Source organism: Oncorhynchus nerka, linkage group LG11 (assembly GCF_034236695.1).
Source record: "Oncorhynchus nerka isolate Pitt River linkage group LG11, Oner_Uvic_2.0, whole genome shotgun sequence".
Taxonomy (NCBI): domain Eukaryota; kingdom Metazoa; phylum Chordata; class Actinopteri; order Salmoniformes; family Salmonidae; genus Oncorhynchus; species Oncorhynchus nerka.
In genome coordinates this window covers 18,640,856-18,659,790 of record NC_088406.1, presented here as the reverse complement: position 1 = coordinate 18,659,790, position 18,935 = coordinate 18,640,856, and the positions used below count along the sequence as shown (strand labels likewise).

At 46.5% G+C, this 18,935-nt stretch overlaps 1 protein-coding gene across 1 annotated transcript in view; it reads left to right on the top strand.

Annotated features, from left to right (window-relative positions):
* The window catches only part of LOC115119294 (platelet derived growth factor d), an 88,325-nt gene extending 70,620 nt beyond the window's left edge, over window positions 1–17,705 (top strand). Inside the window, exons 3-7 of the mRNA XM_065024273.1 lie at window positions 149–326; window positions 7,832–7,885; window positions 8,479–8,686; window positions 14,245–14,459; window positions 17,184–17,705. Of these exons, the coding sequence (XP_064880345.1) occupies window positions 149–326; window positions 7,832–7,885; window positions 8,479–8,686; window positions 14,245–14,459; window positions 17,184–17,318 (790 nt within the window). The 3' untranslated portion in view covers window positions 17,319–17,705. The remainder of the gene's footprint in view (window positions 1–148; window positions 327–7,831; window positions 7,886–8,478; window positions 8,687–14,244; window positions 14,460–17,183) is intronic.
* Window positions 17,706–18,935: the final 1,230 nt, after the last annotated feature.

The window sequence follows — 18,935 nt, the reverse complement described above, 5'->3', positions numbered from 1 at the left end:
GCTCGCCAACAATTATACCTTTTCTAATGAACAGTGATTATTCATTTATTTATCCTTTGATATATTATATCCATTGATTGATCCGTTCTTATATTAAATCCATTGATTGAAAATCTAGTGAGCCGCTCCTCTCCCCCTTCCCTTGCAGATATGACTTTGTGGAGGTGGAGGACATCTCAGAGACCAGTACTATTGTCTGGGGGAGATGGTGTGGTCAGAGAGTCCCCCCTCGTCTTACCTCCAAAACCAACACCCTCAAAGTCTCCTTCAAGTCAGACGACTACTTCGTGGCAAAGCCTGGCTTCAAACTCCACTTCTCTCTACAGGTGAGTGAAAATCGGAATGTGACTGCATCTCATTCCACAAAGGTGTTGAAACATAAAGACCCAAAGCTGGTGTTATAACGGCCAATGAATCTCTTTTGTCATCCTTATGACAGTCTAATGTGGTCTATATGATAGAGGGTTCAAGTACGATGCTACCAAAATCCTTCCTGAGGTAACTAGCTGTGGGAATTAGATGACTAAACCCATTAACGTCTGTTTCCTTTGTAAGACGTCTATCTTGACAAATGAGGAGGGGGAGGGAGGGATGTAGTAGACGGATGGAGGGAGGCTGAGTATGTACTCTTTATAAAGCCCAGTCTGGATCAGAAGATTAGCTACGTCAGTAGTTGAATAGCGGAGGAAGATTTAGATGTGTAGATGTTCCCTTGGCTTTCAGACACATTACATTACTGAAGAGAGGAAGAGGTTTTTTATTTTGCCCTCTAAAGCATTTCACTTTAAACACATATTCCTATTCCCCTCTGCACTCCTCTCCATTCTAAAATATTATGAAAATCTCTTTCCCCTCTCTCTCTCTCCCATCTCACCTCTCTCTCCTCTCTCTCTCCCCTCTCACCTCTCTCTCCTCTCTCTCCCCTCTCACCTCTCTCTCCTCTCTCTCTCCTCTCTCACCTCTCACCTCTCTCTCCTCTCTCTCCCCCCTCTCACCTCTCTCACCTCTCTCTCCTCTCTCTCTCCCATCTCACCTCTCTCTCCTCTCTCTCCTCTCTCTCCTCCTCCCCTCTCTCCTCTCTCCCCTCTCCCCTCTCACCTCTCTCCTCTCTCTCTCCCATCTCACCTCTCTCTCCTCTCTCTCTCCTCTCTCACCTCTCTCACCTCTCTCCCTCTCACCTCTCTCTCTCCCCTCTCACCTCTCTCTCCTCTCTCTCTCCCCTCTCACCTCTCTCTCCTCTCTCTCTCTCTCCCCTCTATATCCCCTCTATCTCCCCTCTCCCTCTCTCTCTCCTCCCCTCATCTCCCCCCCTCTCTCCTCTCTATCTCTCCTCCCCCTCATCTCTCTCTCTCCCCTCTCTATCTCTCCTCCCCTCATCTCTTTCCCCTCTCTACTCTCTATCTCTCTCCCCCATCTCTCTCCCCTCTCTCCTCTCTATCTCTCCTCCCCCTCATCTCTCTTCCCTCTCTCTCCCCTCTCTCTCCCGTCTCTCCTTTCTCTCTCCTCCCCCTCATCTCTCATCTCTGTCCCCTCTCTATCTCTCCTCCCCCTCATCTCTCTATCTCTCCTCCCCCTCCTCTCTCTCCCCCTCTCTCTCTCCCCTCTCTATCTCCCCTCCCCTCATCTCTCTCCCCTGTCTCTCTCCCCTCTCTCTCCCCTCTCTCCTCTCTATCTCTCCTCCCCTCATCTCTCTCCTCTCTCCCCTCTATATCTCTCCTCCCCCTCATCTATCTCCTGTCTCTCCTCTCTCTCTCCTCCCCTCATCTCTCTCCTCTCTATCTCTCCTCCCCTCATCTCTCTCCCCTCTCTATCTCTCCTCCCCCTCATCTCTCTCCCCTCTCTCCTCTCTATCTCTCCTCCCCCCTCATCTCTTTCCCCGTCTCTCCCTCTCTCTCTCCTCCCCCTCATCTCTCATCTCTCTCTCCTCTCTATCTCTCCTCCCCCTCATCTCTCTCCTCTCTATATCTCCTCCCCCTCATCTCTCTCCCCTCTCTCCTCTCTATCTCTCCTCCCCCTCATCTCTCTCCCCTCTCTCTCCCCTCTCTCCTCTCTATCTCTCCTCCCCCTCATCTCTCTCCCCCTCCCCTCTTTCCTCTCTATCTCTCCTCCCCCTCATCTCTCTCCCCTCTCTCCTCTCTATCTCTCCTCCCCCTCATCTCTCTCCCCTCTCTATCTCTCCTCCCCCTCATCTCTCTCCCGTCTCTCCTCTCTATCTCTCCTCCCCCTCATCTCTTTCCTCTCTCTACTCTCTATCTCTCCTCCCCCATCTCTCATCTCTATCTCTCCTCCCCCTCATCTCTCTTCCCTCTCTCTCTCTCTCCCCTCTCTCCTCTCTATCTCTCTCCCCTCATCTCTTTCCCGTCTCTCCTCTCTCTCTCCTCCCCTTCATCTCTCATCTCTCTCCCCTCTATCTCTCCTCCCCCTCATCTCTCTCCTCTCTATTTCTCCTCCCCCTCATCTCTCTCCCGTCTCTTACGCCTGGAGAGGTCGGCATATGTCCATTATTATTCCTTCTCCACAGCGCCTCAGGTTCTCCTTTTGTTCTTTGTTATTCCTTTGTCCTTGTGTGTTAGCTGCCTGCTTTGTGTCCTCGGCACAGTGACACCCTGTACGTGGGGGCGGGTGTGCGTGTGAGAAACCAACACATTTTCCCAGACAGGGAAGCTGCCGTTAGATTGGCCTCCCAGTACCCACACACTTTCCCAGACAGGGAAGCTGCCGTTAGATTGGCCTCCCAGTACCCACACACTTTCCCAGACAGGGAAGCTGCCATTAGATTGGCCTCCCAGTACCCACACACTTTCCCAGACAGGGAAGCTGCCATTAGATTGGCCTCCCAGACAGACAGGAAGCTGCCATTAGATTGGCCTCCCAGTACCCACACACTTTCCCTGACAGGGAAGCTGCCATTAGATTGGCCTCCCAGTACCCACACACTTTCCCAGACAGGGAAGCTGCCATTAGATTGGCCTCCCAGTACCCACACACTTTCCCTGACAGGGAAGCTGCCATTAGATTGGCCTCCCAGTACCCACACACTTTCCCCTCCACCACCTCTAGGGCTGTGAGAGGCTTCATTTAACAGCTCTAATTTGTTCTGCCATGCTGTATAGATAAGGTGGAGAAGGGAGAGAGAGAGAGAAAGGTAGAGAACCGGTGTCTCAGATCCTATCATGCTGACAGCCGATAACTCCTACAAAACAAAAAGAGAGGGAGTTTGAGGAGAGAGAGAGCGAAGAGGGAGTGTTACGAGAGAGAGAGTCTAGTTCCTACAAATCAGTAATTTGTCATCACAACCACAAAACACAACCACAGTACAACCATTACACAACCACAATACAACCATTACTCATCCACAATGCAACCACAACACATCCACAAACACAAAACAACATAACCCCAATGCAACCATAGCCAGAAAACAACCATAACAAAACCACAATACGTCTTCTGCTTTAACCCAAAACCTCCATTCAGAAAGTATTCAGACCCGTCCACATTTTGTTGTTACAACCTAATTATAAATACATAAATACATCCTCATAAATCTACACACAATACCCCATAATGACAAAGCCAAAATGTTTGCAAACGTATTAAATATTAAAAAACCATACCTGATTTACATAATTATTCAGACCCTTTGTATGACACGCTATGACACAATGTAGCTCAGGTGCATCCTGTTTCCATTGATCATCCGTGAATTAAATTCATTGAACATGATTTGGAAAGGCACACACCTGTCTATATAAGGTCCCACAGTTGACAGTGTATGTCAGAGCAAAAACCAAGCCATGAGGTTGAAGGAAATGTTCGTAGAACTCTGAGACAGGATTATGTAGAGGCACAGATCTGGAGAAGGGTACCAAAAAATGTCTGCATCATTGAAGATCCCCAAGAACACAGTGGCCCCATTTATTCTTACATGGAATAAGTTTGGAACCACCAAGACTCTTCTTAGAGCTAGCCACCCGTCCAAACTGAGCAATCGGGGGAGAAGCACATTGGTCAGGGAGGTGACCAAGACCCGATGGTGACTCTGACAGAGCTCCAGAGTTCCTCTGTGGAGATAGGAGATCCAGAAGGACAACCATCTCTGCTGCACTTCACCAATCAGGTCTTTATGGCAGAGTGGCCAGATGGAAGCCACTCTTCAGAGTTTGCCAAAAGGCACCTAAAGGACTCTGACCATGAGAAATAAGATTCTCTGGTCTGATGAAATCAAGATTGAACTGTTTATCCTGAATGCCAAGCATGCCAAGCATTCACTCTACGGTGAAGCATGGTGGTGGCAGCATCATGCTGTGGGGATGTTTTTCAGCGGCAGGGACTGCAAGACTAGTCAGAATTGAGAAAAAGATGATCGGAGCAAAGTACAGAGAAATCCTTGATGAAAACCTGCTCCAAAGCTTTCAGGACCTCCGACTGGGGTGAAAGTTCACCTTCCACCAGGACAACAACCCTAAGCACACAGCCAAGACAATGCAGGAGTGGATTCGGGACAAGTCTCTGAATGTTCTAGAGTGGCCCAGCCAGAACCCGGACTTGAACCCGATCTAACATCTCTGGAGAGACCTGAAAATAGCTGTGCAGCAACGCTCCCCATCCAACCTGACAGAGCTTGAGAGGATCTGCAGAGAAGAATGGAAGAAACTCTTCAAATACAGCTGTGCCAAGCTTGTAGTGTCATACCCAAGACTCAAGGCTTTAATCACTGTCAAAGGTGCTTCAACAAAGTACTGAGTAAAGGGTCTGAATACTTATGTAAATGTCATATTTCAAATATAATGGGCTATTTTCATTATGGAGTATTGTGTGTAGATTGATGATGGGAGAAAAATTCACAAATTTTAGAAAAAGGCTGTAATGCAACAAAATGTGGAAAAAGTCAAGAGGTCTGAATACTTTCCGAATGCACTGCACACACACACACACACACACACACACACACACACACACACACACACACACACACACACACACACACACACACACACACACACACACACAAGCTCAACAACACAATGCAATAACATGACCATGACTGAACGCTGTAGTGCTTTTCATAATTTCCTTATCGAGGAATCCTCTAGAACCAGTGATTCAGGCTTAGGGAATTTGGACTCCCAAGTGGCGCAGCGGTCTAAGGCACTGCATCCCAGTGCTAGAGGTGTTACTTCAGACACCCTGGTTCGATTCCAGGCTGTCTCACAACCGGCCGTGATTGGCCCAGCATTGTCCGGATCTGGCTGGTGTAGGCAGTCATTGTAAAATAATACTTTTTTTCTTAACTGACTTGCTTAGATAAAAACAATTGTGGAGTTCCTCAGAACATCCGATCCATCCAGGCAGGAATATGATCCAGGAACGCTACTCTGTTCCCAGACACTCCCAGATGTTGACAGGCTCTGCAGCTGTTCTGGGACCCATTGAGATTTTCCCATAAATACATACATAAATGGATATTCCCATAAACCAAGACTGTCTGTGGCAAAGCGATACCATTAATCTCCTCCAGAAAGAACATGTCTGAGAGGAGGTATTACAGACACATTATTAGTAGCAGGTGCAGGGAAACGCAAGTCAATTATGGCAATACACATTTTTATTGCAATATCTGTTAATTTTTGTTTCACCCTGAAAGCACTGCTCCCCAAACCCTTCTTACCCCGTGACCATCTCCTGAAAACGTTTCTACCCAGGAGGACCTAGTCTAGTCTGTCACGACCCTCCAGCTACCAGACGTGGTTTCATGTCCCTGTTGACCTACTCTCTAAAGGCACTGTAAACTGTTCTTCCTATGAAAAGTCCCAGGTGCGTGTTTGTGGCCTTAGCCCAGCTGTCCCTGCATTCCCCTCTGAAGCACAGGACTGTGGGACAGTTTACTGAATCTGACTGCGTATTGCCTAATAAGGTCAGATGCTGACAGAGATACACATCTGGGGCTGCTGCAGGGGCCACACACACACACACACCATGAGCCTCATTTATGAGGAAGTCTACACACACACACACACACATACACACACACACACACACACACACACACACACACACACACACACACCCACACCCCAGCTGTGTATGAAGTCAGAGGTTCCTATCAAAGCACAGTGTGTATCTGTGGGTTGCACACGAGAAACAGATGCTATAAAATGAAAGATTAGTCAGTAAACTTTTTAAGTCATCTCTGATTTCATATGACACACCCACACATACATTCGAAGGATCAGACATAATATAGACACACACACACAGCATGCACAAATACAGTATAACACACACACACATTTGCAGACTCATACATAACATGAACACACACACACAGAGTACACACAGTTTTTTAAGTGGGTTCAGACTGCATGTTATGCAGATGTATATTCTTCCCTCAGGTTCACTATGAACTGCAGAGTGTGTTTTTAGGAGAGCATTACCCATTACATAGAATATAATATCAACCAGAGGCAGTTGCACATCTGCAAGGGGTGTGTTCACAAGTCACTTTTCACAAACAGTGAGTGTGTTGTCTCCTCTTCTCTACATAGAGCACCTCATCTCTCTGTGTCTGATGAAGGGGTCTGTGAGGAGAACAGACCCAAGATGGCTAAACCCTTGTCTTAAACTCAGGGCAGTGAGAGAAAAAGCTCATGAAAGCATTTGAACATGTTTAATTCACTCACAAACTTCATATGCAAGTTTCAGTATTGATTATTTTAAACCCAATAACTTGTTTTTATAACCATAATCTCAGTAGGAAATATGCTAACATGATTTACATTGCTAAATAGGTAGCTAGCTAAATTAGTTCCTAGCAACAAACATCTTAAGAAGATTCGTAAGAAGATATTTGAGAAGTTCGTAAGAAAATCATTCAATCTTAAGATATTGTTGAGGAATTGCTCTTACGAACGATCTTATGTATTTAGTATTTTTTCCTAAGAAACTTCTTAAGGATCAGACCCCTTTTTTCAATTTTCGCCTAAAAGGACATACCCAAATCTAACTACCTGTAGCTCAGGACCTGAAGCAAGGATATGCATATTCATGATACCATTTGAAAGAAAATACTTTGAAGTTTGTGGAATGTCGGGGAATATAACACGTTAGATCTGGTAAAAGATAATAATGAAATGCAAGCAAAAGGCCACAATATATTATTTCAGTTTAGGTGCAATTTAGATTCCGGCCTCTAGATGGCAGAAGTGTATGTGCAAAGTTTTAGGCTGATCCAATGAACCATTGCATTTCTGTTCAAAATGTTGTATCATGTCTGCCCAAATGTGCCTAATTGGTTCATTGATACATGTTCAAGTTCATTGCTGTGCACTCTCCTCAAACAATAGCATGGCATTAGTTCACTGTAATAGCTACTGTAAATTGGACAGTGCAGTTAGATTAATAATAATTTAAGCATTCTGCCCATATCAGATATGTCTATGTCTTGGGAAATGTTCTTGTTACTTCCAACCTCATGCTAATCACATTAGCACACTTTAGCTCAACTGTCCCATGTGGGGGGTCACAGATCCCGTAGTTAAGTTATTGTGGAAGAAGTGTTGTGTGAATCTGGGCCCTGCAGAGGAACACTGCTCAATCATTAGGGACTGTCTGTGAACTTATCTCAGCAGCTGTGTAGCAAACTCCCATTAGCACAATGTTAGACAGATGAATGCTAATCCAACACAGACAGACACATCCTGACCAGCTCCCGATACCATCACCTGGAATTCAACCAGGGATTATCCTGATGTTCTGACAGGAGTTATGTAAACGCACCAGAATAACCCAAATACCACTCCTCCATTCTCTCTCTCCTTCCTTCCTCCAGGATGATTCTCTTCCTGCAGCGTCAAAGACCAACTGGGAGACTGTGACCCTGATGGTGAGTTGGACATTGATACATGTTATGTATGAGTCTACTGTATGCTGCTCTGTACCATCACTCATTCATATATCCTTATGTACATATTCCTTATCCCCTTACACTGTGTATAAGACAGTAGTTTTGGAATTGTTAGTTAGATTACTTGTTGGTTATCACTGCATTGTCGGAACTAGAAGCACAAGCATTTCGCTACACTCGCATTAACATCTGCTAACCATGTGTATGTGACAAATAAAATTTGATTTGATTTGACATGCAAGCATGCTCAACACAAACACACACACCTACCTGTGTTGGCCCCTAACCCTCCTGATCAGCAGCAGGAGAAACTCCTGGTCCCAGCCTGGAGACAGTTAGAGGGCTCTAGTGCCCAGTCATTCGGCTGATTTTAAAAGATCAAGGTTGTCCCCTGGCCTTTGTAAAGCTTTCACAAGCACAGTCAGAGGGCAGCTCAGATACTGGTGCTGAGCATTCCATAGACTCACACACACACAGACACACTAGAATGCTCTCAAAGACTAAAGAAGACCTTGTGTCCCTGCTCAGAACTTTTTACCCCCCCTCCCCCTCCTTCTCCACCCTTCCTCCAGGAGGACAGTCTGTCAGTGTTGGCTCCAGCGGTGACTGATGTTCCTCTGACAGCAGTGGCATTGGACCAGACCATAGCAGCCTTCAACACAGTGGAGCAGCTCCTCCGCCACCTCAACCCTGACAGCTGGAGACAGGACCTGGACAGCTTGTACAGAGAGACAGCCATGTACAGACCCCGGGCCTACCAGCACAACAGACAGAACAAGAGTAATAACATACTGGACATGCGCACACACACGGACACACACACACAGGTGCTTACACACACAAAGAAAAGCCATTTCAAAGGAGTACATATTGTGGTCTGTGCTTCACTGAAGGGAGACATTGATAACACAAATAATTCAGCCTTCCTCCTTCCCTTGCACCAACACTGCGTGTGCAAGTTTCTTAGTCAGCCAGTAGAAAACCTTCAAGGTGACCTTGGGAGTATGAGAGAAGTTAAATGTTCACCCAGCTCTTATAGAGAGACTGGGGCTTCACGGCAAACGTGTGTGTGGTGGAGGGGAAGATATGTGAAGTTTCTCTGTTGGTGCTTGTTGTAGTTGGTCAGAGGTAAACGTGTATCTTTCCTCCCTCTCAGAGACAACACATGTGATGTGTCAAACACTGTGTTCAACAGACTGGACCAGACACATCACAACACTGTGTTCAACAGACGACCAGACACATCACAACACTGTGTTCAACAGACGACCAGACACATCACTGTGTTCAACAGACTGGACCAGACACATCACTGTGTTCAACAGATGACCAGACACATCACAACACTGTGTTCAACAGACTGGACCAGACACATCACAACACTGTGTTCAACAGACTGGACCAGACACATCACAACACTGTGTTCAACAGACTGGACCAGACACATCACAACACTGTGTTCAACAGACGACCAGACACATCACTGTGTTCAACAGACTGGACCTGACACATCACAACACTGTGTTCAACAGACGACCAGACACATCACTGTGTTCAACAGACTGGACCAGACACATCACAACACTGTGTTCAACAGACGACCAGACACATCACAACACTGTGTTCAACAGACGACCAGACACATCACAACACTGTGTTCAACAGACTGGACCAGTGTTCACAGACTGGACCAGACACACACACTGTGTTCAACAGACTGGACCAGACACATCACAACACTGTGTTCAACAGACTGGACCAGACACATCACTGTGTTCAACAGACTGGACCAGACACATCACAACACTGTGTTCAACAGACTGGACCAGACACATCACTGTGTTCAACAGACTGGACCAGACACATCACAACACTGTGTTCAACAGACTGGACCAGACACATCACAACACTGTGTTCAACAGACTGGACCAGACACATCACTGTGTTCAACAGACTGGACCAGACACATCACAACACTGTGTTCAACAGACTGGACCAGACACATCACAACACTGTGTTCAACAGACTGGACCAGACACATCACTGTGTTCAACAGACTGGACCTGACACATCACTGTGTTCAACAGACTGGACCAGACACATCACAACACTGTCGCTCGCCTTATTCTCTTGTCCTTTATTTCTTCATCACACTTGTCCCTTGTTATTATTTTCTTTCTCCTTTTTCCCACCTTTTCCCTTCCTCGCTCGCTCTTCCATCTTTTTCTCTCTCCACCTGATTGATCTCCTGTTCCGGAGTAAATAGTTGGGGTTGGCTAAGACTCCAAGTACTGTCAGCTACTCTTATGTGTGTGTGTTGAGTTTATGTACCTCCGTACAAAGCTAAGTGTGTGTTGAGTTTATGTATCTCCATACAGAGCTTACTGTGAACATCTGTGTTTGTGTAAAAGTGCGTGTTTGTGAATCTAGGTTCTGTGTGTGTGTGTGTGTGTGTGTGTGTGTGTGTGCATCTGTGTTTGCATCTCTGTGTGTGTGTGTTTATCCGTGTGCGTCTGTGTGTGTTTATCTGTGTGTGTGTTTATCTGTGTGTCTGCTTATCTGTGTGTGTGTTTATCTGTGTGTGCATCTGTGTGCATGTGTGTTTGCATCTCTCTCTCTCTCTGTGTGTTTGTGTGTCTAGCTCATTAGCAACTTTGCGTGTGTTATTTCTTACATTATGTGCCCTGGACGTTTTTTGTGTTATTACATACAGTCGGAAATAGCTTTTGGATATCAGAGCGGTGGTAACTCACCAGCATTACTACCAGAAAATGGACTTTCCCGAATTAGATCCTTTGTTTGTACCCTCCCAGGCAATTTAACTTATCCCAGAGGCTGCTCCAAGACTCCACCGGCAGAGAAAAGGTATTTGAAGTGGACTTCTAGTCTGACTCAGGTGGTGTGTACACCATCCACCGCTTTTGATTATATTACTCGCTAATGTTGTCTCTGGACAATAAAGTAGATGAGGTCAGGGCAAGGATTTGCTTCCAGAGAGACATCAGGGACTTTAACATACTCTGTTTCACAGAATCATGGCTCTCTACGGATATACTGTCCCCGTCCATACAGCTAGCTGGGTTCTCAGTCCATCTCTCTCCAGATATACTGTCCCCGTCCATACAGCTAGCTGGGTTCTCAGTCCATCTCTCTCCAGATATACTGTCCCCGTCCATACAGCTAGCTGGGTTCTCAGTCCATCTCTCTCCAGATATATATATATATATATATATATATATATATTTATTTTTTTACCTTTATTTAACCAGGCAAGTCGGGTTAAGAACAAATTCTTATTTTCAATGACGGCCTAGGAACAGTGGGTTAACTGCCTGTTCAGGGGCAGAACAACATATTTGTACCTTGTCAGCTCGGGGGTTTGAACTTGCAACCTTCCGTTTACTAGTCCAATGCTCTAACCACTAGGCTACCCTGCCGCCCCATATACTGTCCCCGTCCATACAGCCAGCTGGATTATCAGTCCATCTCTCTCCAGATATGCTGTCCCGGTCCATACAGCCAGCTGGGTTCTCAGTCCATCTCTCTCCAGATATGCTGTCCCCGTCCATACAGCCAGCTGTGTTCTCAGTCCATCTCTCTCCAGATGTACTGTCCCCGTCCATACAGCCAGCTGGGTTCTCAGTCCATCTCTCTCCAGATATATTGTCCCTGTCCATACAGCCAGCTGGGTTCTCAGTACATCTTGCAGATAGGCATAACAAGCTCTCCGGGAAGAAGAACAGCGGAGGTGTATGTTTCATGATTAACTGCTCATGGTGTGAGTGTGGAAACGTACAGAAACTCAGGTTCCTTTGTTCTCCCGACCAGTCAAAATATTGGACACAGCCACTCATTCAAGCATTTTTCCTAATAATTTTTTTCTTCTCCATTGTACAATTATAGTGAAGACATCAAAACTATGAATTCATGTAGTAACTGAAAAAGTGTTAAACAAATCAAAATATTTTGGGGGTTTCTAACCGCCTTGCCTTTGTGAGACACAAAGAATGTGAAGTATGATCTCTGCATGTGTGGTTCCCACCGTGAAGCATGGAGGAGGAGGTGTGATGGTGTGGGGGTGCTTTGCTGGTGACACTGTCAGTGATTTATTTAGAATTCAAGGCACACTTAACCAGCATGGCTACCACAGCATTCTACAGCGATATGCCATTCCATCTGGTTTGTGCCACAATCATTTGTTTTTCAACAGGACAATGACCCAACACACCTCCAAACTGTGTAAGTACTATTTGAGCAAGAAGGAGAGTGATGGAGTGCTGCATCAGATGACCTGGCCTCCACAATCACCCGATCTCAACCCAATTGAGATGGTTTGGGATGAGTTGGACCGCAGAGTAAAGGAAAAGCAGCCAACAAGTGCTCAGCATATGTGGGAACTCCTTCAAGAATCTCTTAAAGCTGGTTGAAAGAATGACAAGAGTGCGCCAAGCTGTCATCAAGACAAAGGGTGGCTACATTGAAGAATATATTATATATTTTGACTTGTTCAACGCTTTTTTTGATTCCATATGTGTTATTTCATGGGTTTGATGTTTTCACTATTATTCTACAATGTAGAATTTAAAAATAAAGAAAAACCCTTGAATGAGTAGGTGTGTTCAAACTTTTGACTAGTACTGTTTATGTATGTGTGTATATATACATACATACTCCGACATTGCTCGTCCTAATATTTATATATTTCTTAATTCCATTATTTTACATTCAAATGTGTGTATTGTTGTGAATTGTTAGATATTACTGCACTGTTTGAGCTAGAAACACAAGCATTTTGCTACACCTGCAATAACATCTGCTAAATATGTTTATGCGACCAATAAGATTTGATCTGTGTGTGTTGTGGCAGTAGCAGGGTTGCTGCATGTCTTTGGTAGGCTTTTCCCACATCACACTCTAATTAGAAATTCAAACTGTGCAGCTGAGCAGAAATGTTCCCTAGTCAGCACCTAGCTTTGTTTTCATTCACACACACACACACACACACTCTCCTGTCTCTCACTTCTGTTTTGTCCCCCACCACCACCACCTTATTGAAAGCAATCTTTATGCTCTCCTCAAGCCATGTAATCAAGGAACGCAAAGCTCAATCTCTCCCTGGTGTACAGAACCCAGTAACCCTGTTTACACACTCACATACTGACACACACACTCACATATACTTTACACTTGCACACACTTGCGGTCACACACACACACTATTCATTTTCTCTGGAGTGTGTGAGTGACATACTCATCCTGTTCGGAGCGCTCTCTCAGAGCCAGTATCAGAGCAGTGTTCCACACCACTGCCTTTTGGAGATTACACTCATTCTCCTAGACCACTGACACCCCTACACACACACACACACACACACATGTCCCCTCCCCTGTTATGCAACATTAGGACAGTATAGGGTCTGTCAGCACGGTGAGAACATAGACCTGCTGTCACGATCCTAGGCAATTCAACATCCATCCAGCTAACCTGGACGTCTGGAGATGGCTTGAAAACCACCCACTAAGGGCAACGGTGAGCACTTTCACCATCAAATAGGCTTGCGGTTTGCTAGGGCGTTGTGGGTGTATGCCTCAAGCTCCAGCTACAAGGGTCTTGTTCATTTGACGTTTGGATAAACATGGACACGCGTCGGAATATGAAGTCAAATTGGTAAAACCGTGAGATCTTGTTGGTCTCAATGCACAATTTCTCACTCTCTGATAGGCTAGTCAGAGCCCTCTCCACAGCACGTACACCCATCCTCTCAGATCTACATGATGAGGAGTTAGGGTTGATGATAGCTGCTACTATAGAAGCTGTTCCATCTGTTTCCACACGGCTAAATGGTGTCCTGATTTAGTCTTCGCATGCACGCACACACACACATACATACATACATACATACATACATTATGCTGCCCATAGGGCCTAGTCTGTCTGGTATGCTTGCTAGCACGCTAGTCAACACTCCAGGAATAGTCTGCCTGCACAGACACACTACACATGGATTAGAGCTCTTACTGTCTGTGACACAAACACACCTAGCACCTAGACACAAACACACCTAGCAGACACCAACCCCCTCTCTCTTCTGTGTTCTTTCCATATCTCTCCTACTCTCATATCTCTCCTACCTACCAGCCTCTCTATTCGCCCCATCCCCTTCTCATTCAGTTCCATGCATTTACATTAAGATGCTTTGTTGAAATTAAACAATGTTGCCAATACAGTTAATTTAAAGGTATTGACTGTAAATACAAATTGCAATCAGCAATCAATGATGTTCTGTCCTCCCCTTCTCTCCCTCCCTCCCTTCTCTCCCTCCCTCTCTCCCCCATAGTTGACCTGGACCGTCTGTATGATGACGTGAAGCGCTACAGCTGTACACCTCGGAACTACTCTGTCAACCTGAGGGAGGAGCTGAGGGCCACCAACGCCGTGTTCTTCCCACGATGCCTACTGGTGCAGCGCTGTGGGGGGAACTGTGCCTGTGGGACGGACAACTGGAACAGCTGTACCTGCAGCCCGGCCAAGACCAGTGACAAACTACACGAGGTACACACACCATGCCCTGTTATGTAGTATTAGGAATGGCTGTGGTACGGCTGTACCTGTACCCATTGCTGTACCTGTAGCCCAGCCAAGACTTCATATGACTGCTGTGTGTTTCGTCTTTGGCCGATGCCCAGCTCTTAGTTCATGTTTCCTTTCTTTCCTATTTGGCCGCTATAGCTCCCACTCTGCTCTTATCAAGACTGGCTGGGCACGTACACACAGACAGACAGACAGACAGATTGACAGACAGACATTATAAATATATCTTATTATAAACCAGCTACAGTATAATCAGAGATGGAGAGAGACAGACTCTGGGCCTAGAACCGCATCGGCAATCAGACAGCACCGCATCGTCAATCAGACAGCACCGCATCGGCAATCAGACAGCACCGCATCGTCAATCAGACAGCACCGCAACGGCAATCAGACAGCACCTCATCGGCAATCAGACAGCACCGCATCGGCAATCAGACAGCACCGCATCGGCAAACAGACAGCACCGCATCGGCAATCAGACAGCACCGCATCGGCATTCAGACAGCACCGCATCGGCAATCAGACAGCACCGCATCGTCAATCAGACAGCACCGCATCGGCAATCAGACAGCACCGCATCGGCAATCAGACAGCACCGCATCGGCAATCAGACAGCACCGCATCGTCAATCAGACAGCACCGCATCGTCAATCAGACAGCACCGCATCGTCAATCAGACAGCACCGCATCGGCAATCAGACAGCACCGCATCGGCAATCAGACAGCACCGCATCGGCAATCAGACAGCACCGCAACGGCAATCAGACAGCACCTCATCGGCAATCAGACAGCACCGCATCGGCAATCAGACAGCACCGCATCGGCAATCAGACAGCACCGCATCGGCAATCAGACAGCACCGCATCGGCAATCAGACAGCACCGCATCGGCAATGAGACAGCACCACATCGGCAATCCGACAGCACTGCAGCACCAGTCTTTCTCTCCTTCCTTTTCACCTCTTCTGTCTTCTCTCTCAATTATGTCATTGATACATTTTCTGGAAGCATCTGCCTCTTTATGCTGCTTCTCTGTTTATGCTGTAGGGGTTTGGTGTGTGTGTGAGATAGTAATTTCCTGTCTCCTGTCTCCTACCTGTAGCCTCCCTCTAACACGTTGACCAAATAAGATTAAGATCATATTATTTGTCAATTGTACACAAGGTCCAAACGAAGTTTGAATTCTACTTTATCCCAACCCCTCTGAAAGACGCATGTCGAGGTTGGAGCAAGGGACTGTTATATACACTACCAGTCAAAAGTTTGGACACACATCTAGTCATTCAAGGGTTTTTCTTTATTTTATACATTGTAGAATAATAGTGAAGACATCAACATTATGAAATAACACATATAAAATTATGTAGTAACCAGAAAAGTGTTAAACAAATTTAAATATATTTTATATTATTCAAAGTAGCCACCCTTTGCCTTGATGGCCGTTTTGAACATTCTTGGCATTCTCTCAACCAGCTTCACCTGGAATGCTTTTGTAACAGTCTTGGAGGAGTTCCCACATATGCTGAGAACTTGGCTGCTTTCTTTCACTCTGCCGTCCAACTCATCCCAACCCATCTCAATTGGGTTGAGGTCAGATGATTGTGGAGGCCAGGTCATCTGATGCAGCACTCCATCACTCTCCTTCTTGGTCAAATAGCCCTTACACAGCCTGGAGATGTGTTGGGTCATTGTACTGTTGAAAAACAAATTATTTGGCACTTAAGCCCAAACCAGATGGGACGGCTTATCACTGCATAATGCTGGGGTAGCCATGCTGGTTAACTGTGCCTTGAATTATAAATAAATTACTGACAGTGTCACCAGCAAAGCACCCACACATCATCACATCTCCTCCTCCATGCTTCATGGTGGGAACCACACATGCAGAGATCATCTGTTTTCCTACTCTGCGTCTCACAAAGGTACACAGTGTTTGGAACCAAAAACCTCAAATGCGGAATGTTCTTGAAATGTGTTTTAAAGTAATAATGGACTGTCGTTTCTCTTTGCTTATTTCAGCTGTTCTTGCCATAATATGGACTTGGTCTTTTACCAAATAGGGCTATCTTCTATATACCACCCCTACTTTTTCACACAACACAACTGATTGGCTCAAACGCATTAAGACGGAAAGAAATTCCACAAATTAACTTTTAACAAGGCACACCTGATAATTGAAATGCATACCAGGTGACTACCTCATGAAGCTGGTTGAGAGAACCCTCCTGCCGTATGTGTGTGTGAGCAAATTGTGAATATAACTGTTCTGAGGTTTGATACGGGAGGGAGGAGATAACTATTAGTCAAGTTAGCAGCAAGACAACCACCATCTCATTGTTATTCCATTGAAGTTATTTTCTCTCCCCATTTTCTCCTCTCCTCTCCTCCCCTTTCTCCTCTCCTCCCCTTTGCCTTTCTCTTCTCCACTTTCTCCTCTCCTCCCCTTTCTCTCTCCTCTCTTCTCCTCTCCCCTTTTTTCTCTCCTCTCCTCACCTTTGCCTTTCTCTCAACTCTGCCTTTCTCTCACCTCTCCTCGCCCTTTCCATTTCTCATCCCCCTTTCTTCCCTGCGTCTCCTCCACATTTCTCCTACCCCTTTCTCCTCTCCCCTGCTCTCCACTTTTCCTCCTCTCCTCCCCCTTTTGCCTTTCCTCCCCTTTCCCCTTCTCCCCCCTCCCCCTCTCTAGGTGTTGAAGTATGCTCCTGAGGTGGGAGGTTATTCACGGCGTCAGACAGTTCGTGTCAGCTGGGCCCTAGAGGAGGTCCACTTGACGCACCACGAGCGCTGTGACTGTGTTTGTCCCTCCAGACCACCCCGCTGAGAGACAATGGGACAGGGGGACACAGCTCTAGGACTAACTGCTGTTTATATCTCCATCTCTCTCTCTCTGTAGCGCTCCCCTGCCATCCATCCACATACCAACCTGTTACAAACCTAGTCACCCACAGCCACCCATACCCCTCTTCTGACCATGAACTGTGCCCTGCTTCCACCCAGCCAAAACCCAAATGTACCCCCCCCACTGCCCAAGCCCCAGCATGATCCACTGAGGTATGACCCCCCCCACTACCTGAGCCCCCAACATGGCTGATCCACTGAGGTATGACCCCCCCCCCACTACCTGAGCCCCCAACATGGCTGATCCACTGAGGTATGACCCCCCCCCACACTACCTGAGCCCCCAACATGGCTGATCCACTGAGGTATGACCCCCCCACTACCTGAGCCCCTAACATGGCTGATCCACTGAGGTATGACCCGCCCCCACTACCTGAGCCCCCAACATGGCTGATCCACTGAGGTATGACCACCCCCCCAGTACCTGAGCCCCCAACATGGCTGATCCACTGAGGTATGACCCCCCCCCCACTACCTGAGCCCCTAACATGGCTGATCCACTGAGGTATGACCCCCCCCCCCACTACCTGAGCCCCCAGTATGGCTGATCCACTGAGGTATGACCCCCCCCCACTACCTGAGCCCCCAACATGGCTGATCCACTGAGGTATTGAAGAGCTGTTCATGTGTGTATGACAGGAAGTTGGTGGAAGGGCTCGTGTTAATGGCTGGAGCGGATAAGGTGGAATGGTATCAAATACACAGACCACATGTGTTTGATGCCATTCCATTCGCGCCATTCCAGCCATTATTATGAGCCATCCTCCCCTCAGCAACCACCACTGGTGTGTATGTGTGTTTGTGTGTGTGTTCATACAATGTCTATGCCATTTTCTATGTTTTTCATGTTCATATTTGAACGTCCTTCTCCTGCAACCGTTTTTGTACAATCATTGGGGAAGGAGGATGGAGAGGCAGAACAACACTGTTAGCCCGATCACATCCACACCCCCCCACCCAGCTGACCCCAGTTTCCCACTCCTCCCTAAAGACAACATTATTTATTTGCTTTTCCTGTGAAGTTCTGCTTTGTTCTGTGATGCTGTTGTTTTTCTCGCCCTCCTTCATTTGTCAAAAGGAGGGATATAGAGCCAGGCCGAGTTAAAAACATTCTGTTTTTATTCCTCTCCACAAATATTCCCCCCTCCCTCCCTCTCCCCTGCTCCGACAGATCAAAGACGAATGTGTTTGGACCGGAACATTCCGCCCTACACGACGTTCCAATCATATCAACAGCCAAACCAGAAATGTTCCCAACGTGGAGAATCAGAATTGTACACCCCAAACGAAGAGCAAGATAATTGTTCATCCCATATGAAGAGAATTGTTCATCCCAAACGAAGAAAGACAATTGTACACCCCAGGTGGAAGGGTTATGTGGTTGGAATTTCTGTAATATTTTATATCTGCAATATTTGCAGGCCTTGTATCTGAACTGCACTATGGAATGGGTGTTAGATCTATTTCGGGTTGGACCTTGAGTTGTGTAGTCTTAATGAACACAGTTTTCAGACAATTAATCCCCAAGCATAATCCACCG